This window comes from Apostichopus japonicus, chromosome 2, assembly GCF_037975245.1.
Source record: "Apostichopus japonicus isolate 1M-3 chromosome 2, ASM3797524v1, whole genome shotgun sequence".
Classification (NCBI taxonomy): Eukaryota; Metazoa; Echinodermata; class Holothuroidea; order Aspidochirotida; family Stichopodidae; genus Apostichopus; species Apostichopus japonicus.
This window is the reverse complement of record NC_092562.1, coordinates 26,570,655-26,597,331: the sequence shown is the minus strand read 5'-3', so window position 1 is coordinate 26,597,331 and position 26,677 is coordinate 26,570,655. Positions and strand designations below refer to the sequence as shown.

The 26,677-nt window shown below is 37.4% G+C and overlaps 2 protein-coding genes across 5 annotated transcripts in view; both read left to right on the top strand.

Moving 5' to 3' along the window:
• LOC139984175 (uncharacterized) overlaps positions 1-26,677 on the top strand; it is a 260,085-nt gene that overhangs the window by 13,771 nt on the left and 219,637 nt on the right. For all 3 annotated transcript variants that reach the window (XM_071997956.1, XM_071997950.1, XM_071997962.1), the window contains exons 7-8: positions 6,993-7,148; positions 8,265-8,405. In XM_071997956.1, the coding sequence (XP_071854057.1) occupies positions 6,993-7,148; positions 8,265-8,405 (297 nt within the window). The remainder of the gene's footprint in view (positions 1-6,992; positions 7,149-8,264; positions 8,406-26,677) is intronic.
• On the top strand, positions 10,520-18,560 carry LOC139984153 (uncharacterized). 2 transcript variants are annotated; one of them, XM_071997917.1, is made up of 3 exons: positions 10,520-11,261; positions 16,266-16,432; positions 17,414-18,560. In XM_071997917.1, exons 2-3 carry the CDS (start codon positions 16,270-16,272, stop codon positions 18,040-18,042), a joined length of 792 nt encoding a protein of 263 aa, XP_071854018.1. In that variant the 5' UTR covers positions 10,520-11,261; positions 16,266-16,269; the 3' UTR covers positions 18,043-18,560. The 2 variants fall into 2 exon arrangements, with proteins under 2 accessions (XP_071854018.1, XP_071854009.1); XM_071997908.1 differs by having other exon boundaries at positions 10,520-14,809.

Genomic DNA, 26,677 nt, shown 5'->3' with positions numbered 1-26,677 from the left:
CCAAGTTGACTAAAGAAAGTTCACTCACAGGAGCTATTTGTCAGAAACTTACCACGGCAAATTTACAGCTATGAATTTTGTGCAATAAGGAAGTAAATCAATGGATATTCCAAAGGCCAAGATGATTGCTTAAAACAAATACTAGACATTGTCTGCACCTTTAAGTTAAAACCACATCCTGGTAGCAATTTTGTATGTTGAAGGATTTAAATTAAGCAGAATGAATGATGTCATCATGTCAATTAAGCTGAATAATATTTTATCACTTATCCACAGAAGAAAATAGTATTTCCACAAAGACATTTAATTGTTCAATTAATTTAATAGACAATATGTACAGCTGAGCAAATCTTCCAAATGTATCATATTTTTAAGGATTTATAACTCAACATCAAGACAATTGTGATAGCTTATAAGTAAAAGGTCTTGTACTATGATAGCATCACAGACCATCTACCTGTATGTACTCTGATACATTTACCAGAGTAAGAGAGGTATTTTCTGTATATACAAAAATCACTGTGCGGAGCTTGCTTGACCTTCAAACTTGGTATTCAATTAGATACTATTTAGGATGTTCTCTGCCGCTTTTCTTAATGTGATATGTCAGTAAGGTTACAAGTGGGCTCTTGTAAATCTTGTAAGCAAGCTTATTATCTGTAGCACCACACACTAGTCAAAAGATTAAAGATTATGAAACATTCTGAGTATGTCTACATAATGCGGCTTAAGGCTAAAGGTTTAGGTTGCATTGAATAGATGTACTTGCATTTACTCCAGTAGAAAACTACTAAAACTAATAAACACACAACTATGCAGCAAAATATATTTTTGTTAAAGCTGTACTAGGCCTAAGCAACTTTGAAGTTAGTTAGGAGAAGCACGCCTATAATGGTTTTTGTGGGCAATCAATGCTTACTTATCACATGTCAATGTTCAATGTTACAAGTGTAATAACTGTCTATCATTGTGTTATAGCACTCATTTAAAATCCACCTTTTAGTAAGACTGCCGTTCATATTTCGCCACTGCCCTCTTCTTGACCTTTCAAGGTTATTAGTCTGGAACGTTAGCCTGTGTTATGTAATCAATCTGTCTGCCTAGCAATGGAAATGAGCGTGGAAAAGGCCTTGTAAACATTGAAGAACACAAGGGTGATTATTGATATTAAGTCCGCGAGGAGGATTATCAATTAAAAACATGAAACGTTCACATTTAAGAACCAGTGAGTTTTCGGATTAAGTCCACTTGCGAGATTAATATACTGCGCAGGCGTTAAAAAAGGTGATATCAGCTGTTTACACTTCCCTGTGGTTTGCCATTGCCACATGTGCTGTACTAACTTGGTACGTACTACTCAGTACACCTCTGCCCCGGAACGTTCATTAATTGCACATAACAGTATACTGTATTCAAATTTCAAACCAATCCGTACCACTATATACCATTACACGTAAGCCCAGATTCAAATTTCTTACATACCCTTCAATGGATGAGCGAACGATCTTGCTAGTCATTGGTTTACTGCTGATATTGTATTTGAGGCTTATCCAACATCGAAGGTATGTATTTAAAGGTAGTCAGTACAGGCCCCAAATTGTAGAATGCTGTAACTGCTAGAAGTTTTCAAAAAGTACTTGCATGGAGGTTCTTACTCTCCAAAAATTGTTCTTAGACAGTTTCAAGGAACTTACAAAATGGTTGAATGTCCCAGTGAGGAAAATTTTCTCGAAGGTTGTAATAAAAACATTTTAAGAATTTTGACCACAGGTGACCATATTTGAATATCTAGCATATTTGGGACCAATACAGCATACCTTTGACATTAAGTCTAAAGTCTATGCTTAGGCTACTTATAGGCTAGGCCATACGTATTGGTTTTAGCCTTTAGTAACTGCCGTAGCACCCGATTCTAAAATCATCCGTTTTGAAATAAACATACAATTTTTGATTTTGACCTTTTCAAAAACGTGTGAGTTTGGCATAGAATGAACTATAGTTTATTATAGTAATAATAATAATAATAAATGAGACTTATATAGCGCCAAATCAGTAAACAAAAGTTACTGCTCAAAGCGCTTTACAAAGAAAGTAAATTAATTTACAAAAGAACAAGTGAAAAAATGGGTCTTAAGTAGACTTTTGAAAGTAGAAAGTAGAAAGTTGAAAGTAGAAAGTAGAAAGTTTATAGCATGTTCGAATGTGATCTGGTAACTTATTAGATTTAAGTGGACTGTCCATTCAGTTTGTTTTAGTCTCACAACCTTAACAGTGACTTTTTTTTGCAGTGATGGTTGAATCGGTGTAAAGAAAAATGAAAAGGGTTAACGTATAGCGTCATTAGATAGTGCATGTTTCTGTTAAGAAAGGTAATGGTCTGATAATTGAACAAACAAGCACAATGTATGTATGCCTCACTGATCTGTACAAGTATGCCTAATGCACGTTCAATAATCCCCGCCAAATTTCAAATGGATAGAGCAGATATTATAACTTAACCGGAAATATCGGGTCATCATAAGTCCGCGACCGTTCACATTACATTTATTAAGAGCGCAAGAGGGATTGCGAAACCCACGAAAGGAGGATTATTCTTAAGAAAGTATGTGGAATTAAAGTACGAGTACGCAAGCGTTCACACATAGGGAATTGATCGCCCTTGCGGACTTGAAGTACAGGTGCCTTCTTAAGTGTGAACAAGGTCAAAATCACCTGCACAGCTCAAATTTCCTGTAATCTACTGCAAGAACCTATTAATATGCCAGAGGCAGGTAAACCGTTATACCAGTGGTATTAAAGGGCGCGTTTACAAATGTGCTCTCATTTTTAGCTCATACCAGCATGCTGGTGTGAGCTATTGTTACAGTGCAGCGTCTATCACTCTATCACTCTATCCGTCAACAATTGGTAAAACCGCTGCCACTCACACAGTGTTTGATGGAATTTCATGAAACTTGGACACAAGGACCATTGGGTATAGGGCCATCAGAGATGGTCCAAAATTTGGGGTCAAAGGTCACCTGTGGGCCGTAATGGGCCATTTTGTGGAAATACGCAAAATGCTTCTTCTCCTACAGATTCCATGGTACAATGTTGAGGGTTTGTCACGATAGTACTATGGTAGTTTTACCTTCAGGGTGTTCATGAATTTGAGATCAAAGATCAACTAGGGTCTTTTGTGGCCCGGGCCGCGGCCCTATATTTTCAAATTGCTCCTGTTCGTACAGTGTATGGCCAATTATAATGAAACTTGGTCACAATGTTCCTCGGGATGAGAGTTACGAGGGGTGTTCGGAAAATTGAGGTCAAATGTCATTTAGGGGGTCATCAGGGGTCATTCTTTGTAATATTTTCAAATATCTCAATCTCCTCAAGATTTTGATGGATCATATTCAAAGTTGAACTGATGATTGTTGGATTGTGTATGAATAAGGTGATGCCTAAAAATTTTTGGTCAAAAGTTAATTAATTACAATTAATCCCCAGTGTTTAAACAAATCTGAGCCTTCACTTTTTGCCAAAGCTCCTTTAATTTGTCTCCCAGTTTCTGCAGTGTTTGTTTACATTTGTGGTTAAGCTCTGCAGAGGCTGTTAGTGGAATTAAAGCAGGACTGGGAGTTGTTATTAACTGTTGAACTGTAAGCATGAGAGCCCTATAGCCAATCAGCACTTGCCGATTCTTAGAAGTCTTTGAGCCTGAGGTATGTAGGCAGCTTGTGAAGTTATGTCTTGTAGGGAGTGCTTGTGAAGTTATTTCTGCTAAGGTAGAGGGGAGAAAGTTTAATAGGGTAGGTCAGTGGTATTGTCTGAGAGAGTGGGTAAAATAGGATTTAAAGGGGAAAATAGGAATTATAGCCAGTGGTGGGGCCAGGGTTCTGCTAACAGAGGGGGGGGGTATCCCTCATGGGCCCAAAATTGGTTTTGTGGGCCATACATTTTTAAGCTCGAAAAGGTATGAGCTTCTGCACCATTGGTGCTCTAGTTCTTATTTGAAACGCATAAATTTATTTGGAAAAAATAAGTTGGTTTACTTGGCACTCCTTGGTGAATGTCAAGCAGTAGCAAAATCTGTTTTTTGCTTCTTTAAAATATTCTTAAACTGTTGAAAACGTTTCACACATACGATATTGGAATGTTTACTTGCTGTTTTGCAACAAAGAACTTAATTTCCATTTGGAAACAATAATGAAACCTTTGTGTAAAATTTTAATAAAATTACATTTTATAACCGAGAAATGAACATGGGGAGTATGTATGTAATAGAATTTAGGTATATTCAAGAAAAATGGTACTCATTCAATTAGGGGTTCTGAATAGCCAGTTTGAAAGCTTTTTGGTCGTCTCATGATGGGCTCAGCAGAAATTGCCTAGTGCTATTGTGGCCATGCACCTGCGACACAACAAGTTAAATTTCAAGCGATTTTATAAAGATTTCAGAATTTCTTCTCAAGCAAAGATTTACAATGTGAAAAGAATGGCTTGATATGGGCGCAAAGTCTGTAGGAAAGTAACAACTAGTGGAGGTTTGGTACATTATTTTGCAGGGAAGAGAGCGTAAGGAGAAATTAGAGAATCCAAAGCAGGTCTGGAGTAACATCATTATGCTCTTCATATTAGAGTCAAGTTGCCAATGTTAGGTTTGACATTATTTGATACAAAAAGATAGATGCAGTTATCATGCATGATTATGATAATTGTGTGCCATATTTCACTTAATATTATTTACTCTTCTTGTAGTGTATACAGTTTGATATTTTGCACAGAAAGATAATTTTATGAGGGACATTTAAACACAATGGCCTGTATTTCTAGCTATATAGCATGTAAAGTTAGATAACTTATCTACAGTATTGGATTTTGTACTACAGCAAACTACAGATATTAAATTGGCATTGTTAATTGTAGCGAGTGAAAGTTCAGTTGGTGAATAGATGTTTTGCTGTGCGAGCCATTTTAAATTGAGTGATTTAAAGAATTTGTTGTTAAGACCTAATAACTTGTATACTGTACATGTACTTAGCAAATCATATCTGTGTATTGATGGTTTGTTAAGTCTCTTTAGTGAATTTGACCATCTATGTGTCTGTTATTGTTATAGGATGTGGAACTCAGACTGATCCTTTCTTTCTTTCATTCAACTCAGATGTTGTTCATCAATCAAAATAAAAGAACAATATTATGACAAGAAATCACAAACTTTACTATAAACTTTCTCTTTTTTTCCTTTTTCTTTCTTAATTCTAAAAGTAATGACATGAAACATACAACCAGTACTGTTGTGGAAATTTCTTTTGCTAAGCTGCTATGGAAGGGTTTAGCATACATGAAATTGTATTTATGTGTATTATTTATCCATCAATCCGACACCTTGTCCATCGGTTTGTCATCATCATCGTCGTCCTCATTATAATTTGTTTTTGGTAGTGGGGGGGGGGGGGAATGGGGGCTCGGCTGGGCAGGCAGAGTTTTAAATCTCTTACCAGCAAACTTTACCCTCTATTGTACTTTTTGCACATATTTACCTGTATAGTTATCACATTGTTTTATATCCTCAGTACAAAGGATTTATAGAGAGTTTGCAAACCATCAACATTATTTAGTTTATAATTTACAATGATGATATAGACATTGTGTCTTTGGATTACGTTTGTTTAATTCTTTACTCCGTAGTAGCAGATAAATGTCAGCCACCAACATGTTAAAGCCAACTACTACTAGCATTGTATGACAGAGTATGTTGATGATATCATGTGATGCTGCTAAAGTTGCAACTCACAGGATACTCATTAAAATGCACTGGAAGAAGTGTATATGTTGATGTCAGGGTTGACATTACAACATTCTTGTTTTTTTGGTTTCAATTATAATCATAACCTTTGGATTCATGATGGCGTATGTGTGTGTATGTATGTGTGTGTGTGCATTTGTGACGCCTAGCTTGTAAACAAGATGTCTGAAAAAAGGGAAGGTCAGACCAATAATATTTTGGTGTGTAGAAGCACGATATTGAGTACAAGAAGCATATTGTTTATGTGGAGGTCAAAAGTCATTTGGGATCACCATTGGTCGAATTATGAAAACATTTTAAACACAATATCCGGGCTGCTGCAGACCTCATATTTACTAAAAGTTGGATATTAATAGCCAACTTTGTGGAGGTTATTTGTAAAATTGTGAAAATCTATGATACCTCAAGAAGGTAAGCTTGGGCAGATCTCATATTTAATATGTACATGAACCACATTAAGTACAAGTAGGTGATAGTTTTTGGTGGAGGTCAATGGTCATTTGGGGTCATTAGGGGTCAAATTGTGAAAATCTTGTAAACACAGTATCTCAAGAAGGAAAACTTGGGCAGACCTCATATTTGGTGTGTAGAAGTTCCACATTGAGTCAAGAAGCTTGTTGTTTTTGGTGGAGGTAAAGGTCATTTGAAGTCAACAAACGCCAAATATTTACTTCACTCCCCTTTTACCTGTCTCTGTACACTACCGCACCTTCCAAAACATAATATGGCAAAGGCAGCTTGGACGGATCATATGTTTGTTGTAATTGTACTCACATTGAGTACAAGTAGTATAATGTTGTGGGCGGAGGTCAATGGTCGTTTGAATTCACCAGCCTTGGGTCAAATTGTGAAAACCATGTTTTACACAATTTCAACAATGACAGATGTCATAGGTATTATAATGTTAATGTATCACATTTAGAACAAGAAGCCATTTCAGGACAGCCTGTGTCATTGTGACTATATTGATTGTCAGATCGCACTGCCTTTCACTGTATTACTAAGATCAAGAATGTTGTTCACCCTCACTATACATAATGTCAGATTCATGAAGAAAACTGCTCATGTTACATGAATCGAAACCACAATGCATTTTTGAATTCTGGTTAATACTGTCAGATCTTGTTTAGAAACATTTACCTGCAGATAAAGAATCGATATCATGTTCACATGACAGGGAAATGATTATTTTATTTATCCATAGTTCCTGATGTTTGTCCAGAAGGTTACTATGGTAACCAATGTACAGATAAATGTCTGTGTCTTGATGGCGCTGTTTGTGATAAGCTTTCAGGAAGATGTGAGGGTACCAGCTGTGTTCCAGGTTCAATGTTGGTTCCAAATGGCCAGTCCTGTCTAGGTAATTTCTTAGTGCAATATTCTATACTCATACATTGTCAATTAATCTACTGTACTTATTTGGGATGTTTACTTTCAAGCAATGGCCATCTGTTCAATTACTGTTAACATGTTTCTTTCTCTACTTATTTGGGATGTTTACTTTCAAACAGAGGCCATTTGTTGTAGCATTCTTACTGCATGTCTTCAAGATGCAGTCAGCAGATAAAGCATCAGAAACTTCAGACATTTATTAATTAGCTCTGTCTCTCATATATCATGTAGTGTATAGCTACAGTCAGGTTTCCATTTAAACTGTTTGTATCTTTAAAATGAATAAATTCATATTAATTTTATTGATATTAATAATTGTGAATAATAATAATAATAATAACCAATGTCTTTACATTAATTAAATTGGAGGTCACACTTCTTACAAAAGACTAGCCTAAAGTTGGATTCATGCAAAGATTTGTGCAAATTTTAGGCTTTTTTTTGTCACTGAAACTATAGATACTATTAGAGATCAAGGAATGTAGATGTCATCTTGAAACTAATAGCTAAGAATATTAGCCTTAGCTCTCTGTTAGACTTTAGAAGGAGTGAAGGCACAACGGTCTCAAAAATGTTTTTCTTTTTTGTCATTGTCATCTTTATAGAGGGTAGTTCCGCTCAGGGCAGAAGCACTGCTTGCTGGAGGAGCCCTCAATGTAAAATACATATACAATATTATGCATTAGACAAACGGTAAACATCCAAAAGCACAAAAAGGACGGCAAAAAGATAGACAAATAAATATCAGATGTCTAAACAAAATATACTAGTTTTCATATTGCGTGTAAAACTTAACTGTTCAGTTTTGATAGAACTTACATAGTTCATACCATGTCCTCTAGTTCAACCATGTGTTGGTGGTGGGTTACGTATAAATGGTTGTGAGTAGTCTGGACTGTCCCACTAATTCATTTGAACCATTTACAGATGGGACTTGCCAGAATATCAGTCACCGATCTTGTTTGTTATGTGCCTGCTTTGAATTAAGCCCAGCTGTTATGGAAGCTTTCTTTCATCCCAGATAAATGACCAAGGTAACTTAGACCCTTTTTACCTCGGTATTACTGCTCTTCTCTCATTTCAGAATGTCAAGCCGGCTTCTTTGGTGATAACTGCACAGAGGAGTGTCACTGTGACTCTGATGCATGTGATAGAGTAACAGGAGAATGTGTTGGATGCTGCAAGAATCAATGGGTTGATCTACCTCCATCCAGATGTCAAGAAGGTAATTTGTTGATGGTGTGAAACACCTTGAAGAGCACCACTCATTATGGATGAATTTCCCCTTGCAGTAGTACATTTGCTAGTATTGATAATTTTTGTTAATATTCCACAATTTTTTGCCCTGCAAGGCAATGGGTAGGCATTAAGTGCATTGCACACATTGCCAAATAGTGAAAATTCTGTTCAGTAAATTTTTTAGTAGCGCTTATTGCACGCTACAATATTGTGCTTACTAGCCCGCTACATCATTAACATGCCTGGCTGGTGAATGCCAGCTGAACATGCACTCTTCACAACAATCTCAAATTTACAGAATGGCTACGCAGGAAATAATACAGACTCAGATTTGCAAAAAATTGTGGCGGGAACAGTTAATTCTGCACACATCAGTAAAAAAAATACTTCCTTGCATAGCATACTTCTTCAAAACAATACGTAAAATTCTCTACTTTGGTTCGTTATTCTCGTATTGAACATGTAAAGGCAAGTAACATTTGAACACATATATGTGTTAACAACATCCTGCAAAAGATTTGCAAGCAACAAATGTGAATTGTATTTATCTGCAACGACCTAGTGTTATCTGTACTACTTCAGCTCTAGCAACATAGGCCTGTAACGTTATTATTGTGGCATTGCATTATATACTATGGCCGTGTATGAGTGACATACATTACTTGTATTGGATGACGATAAACCAGGGCCAGGAAATCGACCAAGCGCTTTATAATTGACCTAAGCGTGTTAAATTTGCAATGATAGACTTTAGGCCTGCGTGTATTCGTTAGATTAATTGTCCATTAGGTCTTCAGATTTGCCATATGTTCTTAAATTTTCGCTGTTAGGCGAGGATACAGTAACTTTAAAAGGTTGTTCAATTTGACCAATCAGTGTCCAGGACTCTGTGTATTCTCTGTCACGTCCGAAGCAGACGTGATTTGTAATTGACAGCTTGGTTCTGATGGTTTTAGTCATCATTTCTTTGCTTACATTGCAGGCACATGCTAGCTAGAGTACTGTTTATAAACATTACACAATATTACCTAGCTTTCGTCTACATTATAGGACCAAACGCCATAGCTTTTTCTTCATGACCAAAATAACTTCAAAAGTGTTGCAGTGACAAAGACCCCTCCATTGAATATCACTAACTCTCACCTTACCACGCACTGCAATGACACGTGTTTGTATACAAATACACAATACACAAAAATAACGTCGAATATAGTGTTGTAAGGAAATGGTATCTCAGGTCACACCATTCGACTCATACCACAGCTTGCCAATGAAACAGTTATGGCAGCAACTTATAATCATCGCTTTCATTTACTTAACGCATATTAACACAATAATTTTATTTTAATGTATACAGCCTTGTTTTCTTTACATGACAGGAATTATTAATGTTACTGGCAATAACGCCAATCCTGGTACACAGTGGTCAATTACATGTTGGGTTGAGGTACAGCAGACCTCTCCAATGTACACAGTTTACCTGTCCCAAACTATGGATAGCAGTTCTACACCATTGCAGGCATCAAGTAGCCTTACCGCAGCTAGCAATAGGGCTGGTTTCATTCAAAGAGGATCAACATTCACAACCACTGATGCACAAGCTGGGGATACATACTATTGTGTGATACCAGCAATTGCCTGGCTAAACACAACCTTGTCCCATTATGGTAAGATAACTGTTATATGTTTTACATTGATTACATTAGTACATGTTCATATTGAAACTCCTAAGATCAAAATTAAGTGTGTTTTACTTTATTTAAAGTGAACTTACAACCCTTGCCATTTTTAAATGATACTAGCTCTGATGTCAAAATTACAAACACTCTGAAGATGGCAAACAAATACTCTATGAGGGTTTATCATTAAGCTTAACGCTGTTGACTTATGATTTCATATTGTTGCTGCATTTTGTACATTTTCAAACATTTTTTATGTGCTTCTCCTGCTGACTATTTGGTTAATTAAAGCAATTAAATATGTCAAACAAGTTTTAGAAGCAAAGTGATAAGGGTGCCTCATTAGAGATCTGTTTTGGATCATGATGTTGGATTCTAAAAGAGGGCTTAAGAATTGTCTGCCTTTTATTTCTAAAGAATACCATACAGGGACAGGGCTATGAGACATATGTTCCTCTTAGTTTTTTTTCTCACTGCAGAATAAGCATGATAATATTGTAATATATTTTGTAAAGAACCTCAACAGTTTTCAAACCATTCTAAAATATCTATTATTGGGTAGTAACTGTAGAGTATCATAATAATGCCTTGATCAAAAATAACTTACTTTGATTTGTTTTCTTCTTGTTTTATGGGATTGACAAGTACAATACTCTGTAGTTAAATATTGGTAAAACAATCAGGAAATTTGATTGCAACAACTCTGATAATTTGCTTCTGGGAAGGACAATTGGAGAATACTATTGCTTTGTTGTACTTAGGGAACACGTCCAAAATACGTACGTTCATTTGCGTGCTGCTGAGTTTGAACTCGTTCAAACGCATGCCTAAATCCACCCTGGAACGATGTTGAACGCATCCGAACGGGCCGCTAAAAGGGTCACCGTTCCGATGCGTTCGTTTGTTAGGTGAAGAATTTAATCCGCTTAGTTACACAAAAGTGATGCATAACAAAGGGAACAATGCAACATTATTTCCATTCGGAAGCGTTCGAAAGCGTTCGTTTGCATCCGCAACACTTCTGTTAAGTAGTTAAGCTTTTCTTTGCCAATATTTTCTCCGTTCTGAGGCATCTGTTTGCGTTCGTTTGCATGCAGTAACGTTCTGCAGCGTTTGGCTTCGTTCAAATGTGTTTAAATTCATTCTGTTACGTTCGCGCACAGGTTCGTATAAAGACGTATAAGTACAACTTGAGTATAAACTAGTTTAAAAAAATACCGTGTAGAGACACCTCGTATATTATTTTAAAATAAAATGATCACTACCTGCCAGTTACAAGGGTTATTTCTGTGACCCAATTAGCCGAGGTTGAGCGTAACTTGAAAACTAAAACCGATATACTTTTATGCATGCGCTTCGTTATTGTGATAACAGCCTAACGTTACGATTTTTGTACAGCCGTAATATAAGTTAGGCTACCCATTACTTGTACAGTAAAAGTAACGTTATAAGGAATTCTACGTTCTAGAACAAGTTTTGGGTGCAAGTAGTATACCAAAGATGCAAATATATTTGCAAACAACTTGTTGCGGACTAGAATCCAATCAAATCAGCACAGTACATCTTGTGATTGTCTCTGTGAAAAAAAATCATAGAAGTAAGCTTGCAGTTAGTGCTATGTATACTGCTGCGCAACAAGCTGCGACAATTTGAGCCGTATATCTTAGCAAAATAATTTTGGGCGCGAATTTTCTGCAGTTAAATCTTCAGTTATAAAAACTGATATGGTTGAAAGAAGGAGTTGGTTGAAGACGTAAAACCCGCGCCAAAATCGTGGATCTTGGCCGTAGTCATGTAATTTCAACTAAAGTAGCTATAGTCGGACCTGGCAATGGGGAGGGTTTTCAAACGGGCCGACGGCATTTCAACTGGCTTCTGGCAAACAGACTACTGCTAGGGTCAACTTCTGCTTTAGTTGCGGTTAGGGTTGGGGATAGATCGAAAATTATTATTATCGCAATACTTTTTTTTCAAGACGATATTCTTTGAGGATTGAACAAGTGACGATAATTTCTTGTGAAAGAAATTTAAAATTAATGTGGAAAAAAATGCGATTATCTTTTCTCGGTTTTATGCGTAAATGTTATTCTAGCATTCCATGGTTAAGAAAGTTGAAAAGAAATAAAGTTGATCAACTTCTTTTACTGACTTTTGAGTCTCGTAACAAACCCGTCCTTTACCATGTTTGCTACAGTAACGCTCACGTATGACTGGAAATGTGTACGCGCACAGAATCGTATAAACAAGTACAATGGCGTATAAACTGTTGACAAACAAAGTGCCGCGCAGGCACCACGTATAATCCCTGTACGAGTTTATACGCAGGTTATGCTGTTGTGAATAGGGATTTAAGTCGCCGAAAGAATTAGTGAGATGTTTGAAACAGCCATTTCTTCAATCGTTGTTTAAGACGTGATATTAACCTAGCAGCGAAGAGAATGCAGGTTAAATGTTTGCCGGCATCGAACTTTACTGTTTTTCGTTAATTGGGTTTCTATTCAGTGTTTCTTTTCCCGACTTTTTTTTCAGATGTAGAGGTTATGTTCCACGGAGTATAAGTTTACTTTGAATAGTTGGCAACATTTTGAAGAAATAATAAAGTATTACTAAGCGTTTCTTGTGTCAATTTTTTTAAAGTAATTTACCGTTGGTACCAACCGAGTGAAAAGAATAAAAAACTTCCACCAAACAACTTTGAAGCAGGGCCGGTTAAAAACAAAACATGTTTCTCGTCCGCGCAAGGGGCCTCTTTTTTCCTGATTCCCAAATCTGTATTTGGATAACAACAAATCTAAAGTATCCTTAAAAATTATTTTGTAAAGGTTGCTACATATTACAAACTACTATTAGCGCATGAAAAGAAGAAAATGGCCGCCCGTTTTTTCCCTTCAGATCTCAGTACGAGAAACATGTATTTTATTTGGATAGTAGAACAACTTTCGTTACTGGGTTAAGTAAATATTTTCCTACCCTAGCTATATGTCGATTTTATAAAACCTTCATGAAAACATACTTTTTTAAAATGGATTTTGAAGCTCAGTCAACAATAAGAAATGCTTACCGTTAAATACTGGCGTCAAATAATACATTTCGTATTTATTCCAATAAAGATCCACAAAGGATAAAAATGCCCTAGTATACCGTACATGCAGAGCTTACTAAAGAGAAATAGAAACTGCATGTACATGGTCATTTTAAGTATCCAAATACTATACAAAGAGATTGAGCTCACCGAAACACCCCTTTTCCCTACCACCTGAATAAAAGCGTCTTTTATAAATTATAGTACCATACAGTACTTTACACATTTGATACAAAAGTTACTTCTACAACAGCTTACCAAAATAAGTGTCTGAAAGGTTAAGTTTTAACCGCACAGCCTACACAGTAACATTCATAATTTGCATATTACACCAAAATTTACAACCGGCGTCCAGATGGCGGGTAAATGTAACATCATGTTCAATATGTTGTGTCGTTCCCCCGGTGCGATGAACTTTGGCAAGTTCGAATGTCGACCTACTTATGTTCTGTGACCAATGTCAGTGGGAATTTTGTGTGTAAATCTCGGGGGTTTTCCACGTGTTATATATATATATAAATTTTACGTAAGCGGAGCGAATTTCGGGGCGGTATAGTTGATTGTGAGGAAGCACTTTTCTAAGTATCAATATTTGTGAAAACTGGCAAACTTTTCCTGGCCCTTGCTCGGAAAAGCTGCCTGAACACAAAAACGATATCTAGCTATGGCCTACATGTTTAATGAAAGCCTAAATGAATAGGATGAAAAATGAAGTATTCGAAAAAAAAACTTATAGTTACGTTTGTGCGGGAAAGCTGCTTGACGAACGGTTCGATCCCATTATGTAATGACAGCGTAGCGTATTTGTGGAAGTCTAGAAGTCCTGTTCACTGCTTTCTCTTTTTGTTTTGTCCTTTCTTGGTGTGAATCAATCTTTTGTGTCTTTCCATGTCCGCTTTTGATCCAAATGAGTAAGCGCAAACCTTGCACCGTCCGAGTCCGAGATCATTATACTTGGGCATTGCCATTTCAGGATCAAGATCCAAAGTGCCCCTTCCGTGGTTCAGGTACTCCAAGAAAGAAATGAAATGCCCATCATGTTTCTCACAGGCAATGGGGGAGGGGAAAATTGCCTGGGTCTTAAATAGTTGGACAGATTCTACAGATTTGACAGGCTGCAAAGTACAGTGCGCACAGTTTGTTTCTTGACATTTCAAAAAAGTTAGGCTAGCAAGTCGACGGTCCATGTGTTTCACTGTGAAGGCATAATCACTTCTTATTTCATCTAGTAATTGTTTTTCAATATTTCCTAATGGCCCAAGAAGAGCCTGTCTTAATTGTTCATGGTCCGTGTACCCACTTCGGGGGGCATCGCATGCCATGTAGCTACAGTGGATCTCGTGTCCGTCGAATTGCTTCCCAGGCAAATACTGGCACACTCGAGCCATTGCCTCGTTAAAAACAATTGCTTCTTTAGCTTTTCGTTCAGCTTCTGCAATTTTTCGTTGCTTACAGGGAGGCAGCAATTCACCTGGAACTTTATCGGGAAGTGTTACCCCTGTTAAAAGGTTTGAAACAGGTGCCCATGCGTGCTCAATCGGGTTTAAGGCAGAATTCCCTGCGGAAAAAGATGTCAGTACTAAACCGTCTAGACCACAGTCTCTCCATAATCTCATACACGCTATTTGGGTAAGCGGTGATGTAATGTTCTAGTCCGGGCCCCCATCAGCAATTAAAACGGCAAACAACTGACCGCACCTTACATCATCCTTCAGAAGTGGTTTTAAGTCATTAATATGTGTCTCTATTGTGGCCTTGGCAAAAGGTTGTGCACGCAATACAATATGTAAAGGTCCTGTCACAGGGTACTCAACGTGATCCCTCCCGATCGAGTCTTCAGTCTTTGTAATGTTTTCCACTTTTGGTGTAAGTTTCATATATCCACTAGGAATAAGTAAGTATCCTGGGTTGGGGAAATCATGGTCCTTGTAGTTGGGTTTATCCACGCCCGGATATATACGATTTAACTGGTGGTATCTCGATACAGCGAGGGTACCTACTTTAAGTTTGTTCATGTTATCGCATGAGTAAACGACACATTCGGAGCGGAAGTAAGAGCACATTTCCCTCAAATATTTCACTAAGGCCCGGTGATAATGGTCATCACTATTTTCGTCTCTAAAGTCATTACGTTTTGAGGGAACTTTTGCGTCTATCAGTCCTTGGTAACGTTGAGCTGCAGATCGACTGGCATGTGGTGCCTTCATCCATCGCCGCACTGTACTTTTGCTGATACCGTTCTTCTTCAAATCTGGAACAGCGTTACTAACGTGGTTCGCTATCTGCTTTATTGACACACCAGAGCTCCTAAAGGTAGCGTCGCATTTGCGAGCATCTGCTTGGAAGCCATTTTGCTTGATAAAATTAGCAGCGGCTCCAACCGCTTCTGGATAGGTGGAAGAAAGAGGAGGCCTTCCACGAAGGCGTTTGTTTTCCGAGTCTGCCTCACAATATTCGTCTTCGTTAAAAATTCATGAGTAATCATGATCACATGACAAGTGCTTGTCCTCAGCACATTCATTTCCAACAAACATCCATTCCAAATCCATGTTAAATGAAAATGTACAAAAAATCTCTAGAAACTTACAACATTCATACGTGTGTATCAAGATAGGAATGAAGCTTACAAAGCTTCTCTGCCGTTTATTTTTTATTTTCAAAAGAAAGAGTTGCCATATTATCTTACACTTTCCAAGCCTGTCAGTGTCAGTAAAATGGTTTACGGCGCACCAAAGGAATCTATTTTATCGTTTACCCTCACATTCATAATCCTTCCTTTGAAACAATTTCGTGAATGGAAATGACTTTTGTAGCCATATAGGTAACAATCTTTTTTGGTACGGAGTGCCCTAACCACAGTGTTAATCCTCCATAAGAGTAGAGGTATAGGCCAATGAGAATAGCTTGACTATTCAACAGACAATAGAAAACTGCTGGGTTGGTACCTTTGAAATTTCCGACCATTCTTAGCAAAGAAATGCTATCACAAACTTTTCAAAACTACTTCATGACATACGCTGGACTCATCTCCTTGCAAAATTTCAACCAACTATATTTCAAAATCTTTAAAAAACGAAAAATACAGCAAAATGAAATTTCGGGTCATCTGGCTTGAGCCTGAACAAGATAAGGGAGCGGAATCGGTGTTGCCGCGTAGCAGCATAATCGACGAGGGTAACATCGTTGTTGGACAAGAAGTTACTTGCAAATGGCGAAAGATGCGATACAGAGCTGTGATTGATTCCATAATCGGTATGTTTTACTTATTTTTGTTCTTTTTTTTGGGGGGGGGGCGGGGGGAACTTCCGTAGAAGTTAAGCGTTAGAGTTATTGATTTGAGTCTTCTCGTGAAACTTGTGTTCAATTCCCAAGTTTTTTCGAACTAATTAACTTTTATTGCACAATGAATTATGTCAGAAATTGCTTGTTTTTCTAGTCACTTTTTTGTGCATCAAACAGTCTCTAAGTTATTTTATTTGAGTACATTACCCCATGCTTTTATAGGGGGGGTGGGAGGCAATAGGTTTAGACTATATTTCACCCTACATTCTTGCAGCTTCACTTTCCGTAATGAAATTTTCTACGAAACATGCCCCCACCCCCGGACTACACAACTATATTAAATGTAATGACTTTTCTCTGAACTTCTGAAATTTCACATTTGATTTCAGTGTACTTCCATTGATTATGAAATAAAACTAGGGGGTTTGCGACGAAACCATCAATTTTCAAGGCCAAATGTTTCCCGTGCATTTCCAACTTTATATACTGTGGTTTGTTTTTTTCGTTCCGAAAAAAAGATGAACAATATATACAATACTAAGCTCCTTAACTATCGGTTTGGTTTGAAGCTATTGTACTCCCGATCAACTGTGTACAGAGCCGAGGTATATAAGAAGCACAGTTGTCATTGTTTGTTTGAAGAAAAGCCTGACTTTAATGGTATTTAGTGACGTACTGTAAACTTTCAATCAGTGGGGAGAGCTGGGTGGGGTCCACAACCTCACCCAAGATCCAACATTGAAGTTTATAACACATCATTAATGTTAACATTATTATTACTTTTTTATGGGGGAGGGCCCCTCAATGTCACTTTAACTTTGCCCCTTGGGCGTGATCTAATAACCTTCAAGTGAGATCCTATAAGTCCAGGTGTCATTTGTCTAAAACTTCATTGCATCTTGCATTTTTATGTTTTTTCTAACACCATATGTTTCCTATATCTTCCTTTAGATAAGAAAAGAACCTCCACATGGGACGTTCTGAGTGACGTGAGGGAGACGCTATTTCAAGACCATGTTGTCCCCCTTCCAAATGTCGCTGGGAACCACCGGGAAAATATAGAGTGTGAGTGCCCAGAGCTGGCGAGGCAAATGGAAAAGCTAGTAGAAGACAATGAGAAAATGGCAAAAACAATATCGGAAACAAAAGACAAAGTTGATGCCATGTATACGATGATGGAGGGACTAATGGAATTAATCACCCGACGGGCCAAAGCAACTCCAACGACACCACCACCGCCTGCAACCCCCCTCCGATGTCTAACAAATACACAATTTGCCACTCCGACGACCTCGAAGAAACGAAAAAGCGAAAGAAACGAAAAAGCAAGGCCTAGCGACAATGGAATTGTGCTAATTGGAGGTCAATTTGAACTTCTTTTCCCCAAGTATGTGAGGTTCTATGAACAAGCAAAAGATGGAGGAGATTTTGTGGTCCGCTTGTTCGAACATTTCTTCCCCAGGGATGAACTTAAAAACTATAACTACTTCGGTAACGTCGAGGGGAAAAGAGGGCTGGTAGAAACGCGAGAGTTTGATGCTCTACTTCGGACGGTGAAAGATCCGTCAGGAATAAATTGAACAATAAATGCAGGAAAGTTGCATTTCTCGCAGCTAAGAAAACTACACTACACTTACAATGTTTCACTTTCAGTCATGTAATTCTGCCTTACTAGCTCCTTAAATCTTTCTAGAGTTTTTGAGCTAACTTATGTCGACCTCTTTATGTTTTGGTAATGTAAAAACGGGGGGGGGGGTTAGCGAACTGGTGACTGACCCAATTAATTTCTAGATCACCGCCTATAAGCTTGATAAAAGCAAGACCAAACACACCTTTACAAACACCTTGATCGTGCCGATTTATTTTTATTCATGCTTCAACCTGTTTGTAACGAGGCTCTTCTGACAGCCACCAGTGGACCGTAATCGATTAATCATAATTTTAATGCTGGATATTTATTTTGTACCTTGAACGGTAAATTTAGGATTTCATTGCCAAGTTTTACGCAAGAGATTGGCGCATTCACTGTAGAACCTGAACGTACCTTTATCATTTTATTTTTATATTTGCTTTTTAATGGGAAAGGGGAGAAGGGAGGGGTGGCCCCATTTTGAAAAGGCCATGGTAGTAAAACATAACGGACAGCAATTTCGTATCAACTCGATTCCTGCTTTATACAGAAGAAGAGTGGGGTTGTAGAGAGAGACTGGTAGGGTTTTTTTTATGTTGGTATAGTGTTATGTATTATACATCCGTTAAAGTCAGCGAGGTTTTATTACAAAGTCAATGAGTTACAGTACGTAGGCATTCAACATCGAAATATTTTCTGTATGCCTATTTTCAGATTTGTATGTTGTGATCGATAATAATATAGTGTTTTGACAAGTCATGGGCTCATGTTGCGGTGAATTAATTCATTGTCAGATCTTTTTTTAGCAGCCATGCTTCATCGTGGTAGTTGATCCTAGAAGCGAAAACCACAATCTTTTGTTCGTTTCCTCTAAGCTCTCTGCCTTGCCGACGATACTATGGATTAACCAACGTTAACCATACGCTAGCGTAGTGTCAAGCGCTGCCCGACTATAATAGCTGAGTGATTTTCCCGACAATAAAAGTGTTTCTCGACAATGCGACTTTTAAGACGATAATTAACCAACTATACCCGACGATAATGCCCAAATGATATTATCAACCTCGACGTAACACCACTGTAATTTTCCTTCCCCTCCTCGTCATACCTCCTTTTCCCCAACCCATTAGACCCCTCCCTCTGTTTGCGCCACTGCTCAAACTCAGTAAACCTACCATATAATGTTACGTAGTCTAAACAATATATCGAGTAGAAAGTTTATCCTGAAGTATTCCTTCAAACCCCTCATGAAAAAGTAAAGGCAACTTATCGGATTTAAACAACTTTCTAGTAGATCCAGTAAGAAGCAATACCCCACTCCTTGTGCTGAACAGACTAAAACAAGCTATTTTCTAGAAATGTGAAATATACATAATGCTATCATAACACAGTGCCTGTATGAGGGGTAGCCTACCACCTCGGTCGCAACCTATGTTAGGCCTACTATTCTAAAAAAGTGCAAGGATTGTGGTTATACCACATATATACATGCTTAGATTTTTACTTGATTGTGTAAGACTAACTTGCAGGAAAGCCTCAAAGTTTCGGGAACTGATCTGAACTTCAACTACGAAGTTGAGAACTAATTGTGTGTCTTCATAGGCCTACTTGTTTGATTAAACAAAGTATATCGTTCTCTTCACGTAATGTGTTGTATTTTCTTAACCCTTCCTTTACGCAAATAATTTCATCGATATCGATGTTTTGATAATCGTTCCTCAACAATAAATGAGCCTCCGCAAAGTTCGCTCCACTTACGGAAAACTCCTATATATATAACACAAGTAAAGATCGAGTTTTTACACACTTTAATTTCCCATTGACATCAGTCACGGAACAAGTTTTTAATGCCAGCTATTAACTGCGTCACAATTTAAGAAAATAAACAGATAGTTAGGCTTGATCCCATTGACTTAGTGTGTTGATAGGCTACCACGTGTTTATATAGGTAGAGATTTTCGGTGGGAATTTAAGTGCAAATTTATCTGCGATACAAGTTGAGCGAACAAACACGGGTTAAATTAGACTTTTTACATTATCTCGTGTTGTTACGCGACCATGCGATAGGCAGAAGCGCCGCTTTTCTTTAATTGTTTCTTTCGTATATTTCCGACACTGGCTGCGTGGGTCTTTTCTGTGCTCGTATTCAGTTGGGAATAGGCAGTACATTGCTCATGGAGGATTGACGGTTGATTCAATGTGCAGTCCCCAACGTATGTACGATAGATGCGAGGGTACAGTAGTAAATATAGCTGCAGTAACATTTGCTATTCTTCATTGCATGAATGTTACTGCGTATACTGTCTCTCTGTTTCCCTCTGTCGTGACTGACCCAGTTTATCTCAACTGATGTACAATAGTATTTTAGGTGACGAATAGATATCTCACCTATTGTTAACGGCTCTTTAAATGATTACTCTTCTCCCAAACCACAGAGCACGAAGAGACAAGCTCTCTCTGTTACGTTTCCGTTATACTCTAAAACCAGCAAAGATAAGCTGATTAGTGAACAAAGGAGTGTAGTTAATGAGTACGCAAACGAACGATGACAAACGCTGCAGAACGGTTGAACGGTCGCGAACGTAGATATGCAGCTGAACGGGTTTGAACGAGTTTGAACGCTGAATTTGGACGTGTTCCCTTATGCAAGCTGTAAACACTGGTTGATTGATTGTATTCAGAGATTAGTCAATTATTCACTGGCTCTGAGCTTACAGTATGTCTGTGATATTGTGCAACTTTCATGTAGGTATGGTACTGTCTATGTCATCAGTTTTACTTCAACATTTAGTATCTTCTTATGCTGTATAGGTCTTCACATATGCTAACAGCCCAAAACATGGACAACTTGAACTAAAGGTGTTTTGCATTTACTAACCCTGCTCTTTTGGAATGTGTTGCTAAAATTTGTCAATTTATTTATAAAAAATCTTGTCTGGGTTTGCTGACTTTTTCATAATTTTTCATGATTAGAACATTCTTTGTTATATTGGTTGCCAATGAAACATAACTGTGCAGGGGAATTAAATGTTAAATTTTACCACAATAACTATACTCTCTTCAACTACATATGTTCTCTAGTTGTTACTACTTGAGAGTAGCTCTGCAAGTATCATGTAATATAATCTTTCACTGACAAAACTGATATCAACAACATAATATCCAGCTCTTGTCCCATTCTCACAAACTGGGGCAGTAAAATGTTCTAATGCAAATGTTTCATCATTGGTATCAACTTATAAACAAGAAGCAAAATTATTAACGAAACTACACCATGAGTTGCTCATTTGATCGTTCAAATACAAAGAAATAATATAGGGAAACAACCGTCTAGCCTAGTATTTCCTCAGTCTTTTCATTGGAAGTCAGATATGAAGAGACCATTTGTTTAGATCTAAACAATCTGTACTTTACTACTACCAAGCCTTTAATTTTCTTGAACAGTATTTTTTGCATTATTTATATAGCCAATAATAAAGCATGTTGCTTAGCAGTATCTGAATTTCACCAAAAAAAAAGTGGTGGGGGGGGGACAGTCATTTAGTGGCTTGCACACTCCACTTCTAGTGTGGTTTAATTTTATGTTCTTATTTCTTCTATTCAGATCTTCCTATGATCAGGGAATCGCCTGAAATAGTTGATATGTCTCAGACCTCTATAACCATTAAATGGAGAGCCTGGGATGAACAAACTGATGTCGGGGATCCACCAGTGGTTGATTATATTGTGTACTACAGGAAGAATGCAACTGATGGCTGGAGTGATGTTACTATCATAGAATCCAGCCAAATGCCACAGTACACACAGACCAATCTAGAAGAGGATACGATTTATGCATTCAGTGTATCAGCTGTTAGGGAAGGGGACATGGGTGAGGGTCCTATGGGTCCACCTATGACTGTCAAGACATTGTGTGAGGGTGAGTTGTCATAATTGATCTAATATATTTTGTTAATATTCAGATTTTGTTTCATTTCTTAGTTGTTTGCAGTTCTAAGGAGGTCACCATGATCGTAATGTAACTGAGCTGAACCAATTTGAAATGCAGTTTCTTATATACGTTGGTTTGAAATGGCAAATGTTCAAACAGCATAATGATTTCGATATTTGCAGTTAGCTAAACTTATGTTCTGCTGTACATGTATATCTCTAACAAAATTTCCATCACATGTGATGTGATTAGAGTAATGTTAGGCTCAAAGTGTAAAACTGAAGTTCACAGAACCTCATCACCTCTTCAACTCAGTATAGAACGAGAGAGCGACATTGAACATACGATGTGTCTGTTACAGTAAAATGGTCAAATGGTGATGAAGAAGGAAGTATATTATGCCATGCAGTTTCAGTGACAGCCAATATAGTAACCAGGTGATAAGGTTAAAAACACGGTTAAATCAATACGAATCAACAATTAGGAATCATACACAAATGCCAATAGCAGTTCTAACCCTGTCTTGTAAAGGATATATGTAACAGAAAATTCCAAGCTTAGAAGATTGTACAAATAAAGGAATATATTTATAGCATTCTGGACAGTTTTGAGTAATTACAGAGAAGTTGCTACATTTTCTTATCCTTTAAGGGCAATATTCTGATGATAGGAAATTTCCCACATTTTATCTTACTCTAATGTGCTCACCTTGTTTTTTATTTCTGTTATTTACAGTACCAATTACTCCTACAGCTGTGATGGTAACAATAATAGACTTGAACCAACTGAATGTTACTTGGCAGGTATGCTAAAAATATATGAAAACGCTGTAAAATGAATACGAATATTAAAAGTGACTACAGTATATAGATATACTACACAATATGTTTAAAGTCTAGTGAGAAACCAGTCATGTATAACTGTGCTACTCAGTGAAGGATGCAGAGTACAAGAGAAGAAAAATAACTGAATCAAAGATGTAGTCCTTTTGTGACGGAAGATACTGAAGAAAGATAAACTATACCCTTTCCTTCCTTCCTCTCCCTTCCTTTCCATTTTAGTTCCAGCGTCCCCATCTTTGGCTTACCTAACCTTCCCATCACACTTCATCTCTTGTTTTCTAACTGCTTTCAGCTTCCTCTCTTATTGACTCATCTAGCCTATACATTGATGCACTATACATTTGTCATAAGTACTAAATTATTACATAGATGATGCAGTGTCTTCTATACTATAATATAAAAACAATATTAAAAATGTTCATCTTTGATCAATAGGTTGATGATTATGATATCACGTGCAGCACTGGAATTACTGCTTATACTATCTACTACAAGGTGGATGGTAGTAGTGATGATCCACAGAGAATAACAACAGTCTCTGGAAGTATAATGTACACCATTATCGAAGGACTTGAGCCTGGAGAGAGTTACACCTTCATGGTTTCCCTTACAACAGATCAGGCAAGCCCTCTCAGTGAAGCATCTACGGCAGTAACATTTCCAATGTCATCTACTCCAAAACCCCAAGAAAGTTAGTTACCTGCTACAATTTAACAACAATGTTGTATATGTGATACATGTTTGATCAATAGGTTGATGATACATATGTAACATGCATTACTGGGATAACTACTTATAATATCTACTACGTTGGATGGTAGTAGTGATGATCCACAGAGAATAACAACAGTCTCTGGAAGTATAATGTACACCATTATCGAAGGACTTGAGCCTGGAGAGAGTTACACCTTCATGGTTTCCCTTACAACAGATCAGGCAAGCCCTCTCAGTGAAGCATCTACGGCAGTAACATTTCCAATGTCATCTACTCCAAAACCCCAAGAAAGTTAGTTACCTGCTACAATTTAACAACAATGTTGTATATGTGATACATGTTTGATCAATAGGTTGATGATACATATGTAACATGCATTACTGGGATAACTACTTATAATATCTACTACGTTGGATGGTAGTAGTGATGATCCACAGAGTACAAAAAACAGTCTCTGGAAGTATAGTGTACACTATTATTGTACGACTTAAGCCAGGAGAGAGTTACACATTCATGTTTTCCCTTTCAACAGATCAGGAAAGCCCCCTCAGTGAAGCATCTATGGCAGTAACATTTCCAATGTCATCTACTCCAAAACCCCAGGAAGGTTAGTTTGAACAATGATTTTCCACATCCCTTTCTTAATTTACCAAGGGATACCAAGATATTTTTTCTGTCAGTAACCTCAAAGGATGGGCTGAGAGTACTGTTACTGCATTTTATGTATATTAGGAAACGAGTGGCAAAATTCAAGACTAGGAATGTGTAGAGTTTGCTGAGTTTTAACATAAATAATGATGTAGTGCCTATAGTAAAAGGTCCAACAAAGTTTAGTTGTTTCATAGTTTCAAACCTTTGAAATTATCAGAAGAAAAGTATTTTTTTACAAATCTGATCATTGAAAAACAACCGGTTATGTGAACACATCCAATTTATTACACGCACTATTTACCTCACATACATAAGCAGTATCCTCTAATACTACTATCAAATTGGTCAAGTCTTTAAGCAGGGGGTGTGGCTACCATCCATCCAGGCCCTGACTCCTCCTTCCTTTTTATGATCATTTATATGAAAGTTATGCAAAATTGGTCAAATTTTGATCGTTTTGATAGTCGTAAGGGCAGACAGAGAAATGACAAGCAACATTATAACAAGCACAAGGACCCACCAAGGGCTCCTTCACAGGTTACCACCAACAGCAAGGCACCTCTGGATGCCCATCCGACCAGAATTCTTTGCTGGTGGGGGAGGAGTGCTCACAAGGTTATCCCACAATTGGGACCTGTTGAATCCAGGTCCGTAGGTGCTGGAAGTCGTCAACATTACCTACTCCATACAGTTTACCTCCAACCCTCCGTTGTCTAGCAACTAGTATGCCACACCAGAGTTGCTTCCGACCCGGACCAATGGTAGACGACGGAAATGGAGATTACAGACCTGTTGTAAAAAAAGCGATCAGAAAGGTCCAATCAGGTCTAACTGTGTTGCTTCCATACATGCTTCTCTCATACATTAGGCACATTATTTAAATCTCCTTAAAGAGTTAATTAGGGGAGCTTATGTCCATTTATAGGATAGAGATTGTTTTCCTTTTTTCAGATGGTGACAAAAGCTTTGCAGTAGTTATTGTCATCCCTGCAGTCGTTGCTATAGCATTGCTCATCATCATCATTACATTTGTGTTAATTTACAGGTAAGCAGACTAGTGTTTACATACTCAGAGAGTATTCAAGTATGATAAACAATAAGTATCACTTTAATATCCATAAGATTCATTTATAATTTAATTAACAAAGAATGGGACTTCATGTTCTCCCGCTTTGTGTAGCCTCCATCAAGAATGCATGACTGTGTAAATACAAGTGAGTAGAATTAGTACATGTACTCTGACTACAATCATTGTAGTTTAAGTAAGATAAATGTTGTTATTACATAAAAGAGCTGATTACATTTCATTGGAAAAGTTATACCTCATCACGTTATTACCATTAGCTCTCCTTCAACCAGATTCAAGTATAGTAAACAATGTATTTCTAGTATTTGCGTTTAATTTACTCACATGAAACATTTTACCACAATATTTTGAGTGACCACAGGAAGATCTGGAGAAACTGGTAATTAATTAGCGACCAATTACGGAGAAATTTGTTAAACTTATATCAACATGTCCCCATATAGTTGGTGTTTAACTTAATTTATTTGGATGAAAGAAATCTTCTTTAACCGCAGCCAGTTTTCCTTAGAACTAAAATTATGTGTATCTTGCAGTATATGGTGAGCACACCAGGCTTACATTACAGTCAGAGCTAGCTCATTTCACAGAAGTATCAATACCAATTATATGTATCTATAGGAATTAGTTTGTATAAATGTTAATGGTTAATTTCACCCTCACTAAATAGTTACTTTCACTCTTTGAATTATTTTCAGGAAAAGATCCAGAAAAGCATCTCCATCTAAATCCGATCCAACATCCTTTACCAATAATGTTGCAATCGACAAAGAAGATCAAGGTATTTTTCAGCTGATTAGAATAGACACGTCATATTTTCTCTTTCATTTTGTTTTAAATTTAATGCAATCAGTTGCTAATAGGCCTGAGTCAGGTACCCATGCAAACATTTGGGTACCAAATCCAAAACCCTCAAAACGGTTAACAATTCTCTGTGTGTGGGGGGTGTGGGGGTGGGTATCGTGTAACTGCTACGCAAGTTCTTTTACGATTTCAATAATTTCGTAGGTCTGCATGTGTTTATTAAGCAAGACAAACGAATATGGAAGATTAGTTTTATGAAATAACTTTCTTGTAGTGTAGATGGTTGTTTAAATTACTCACTATTTCAAGTTTTAACCATTCTTGATGATTCTATTTCGTGTGTGGATAAATCACTCACCCCCGAAAACGAAAATATTATAACGGTGAAAACCAGTCAAAATTGAAACCTTCAATCCATCGCAGCAGTAACAGTGTACGTAAAATACTAAAAACTGAGCACATACTGTACCTTCCAAACAACTGCCAATTTCCAGCTAATTGAAAGTTGTAAACGACGCTACGCAAAGTGGGTTACATTTTTGTCCTTGCAAACAAGTG

Coding starts and splice junctions, on each gene's coding strand:
- LOC139984153 (XM_071997908.1), top strand. CDS start 14,706: ATGCGTGCTCAATCGGGTTTAAGGCAGAATTCCCTGCGGAAAAAGATG. Junction 14,810..16,265: donor ATCTCATACACGCTATTTGG/GTAAGCGGTGAT, acceptor CGAAAAATACAG/CAAAATGAAATTTCGGGTCA. Junction 16,433..17,413: donor TGTGATTGATTCCATAATCG/GTATGTTTTACT, acceptor ATCTTCCTTTAG/ATAAGAAAAGAACCTCCACA.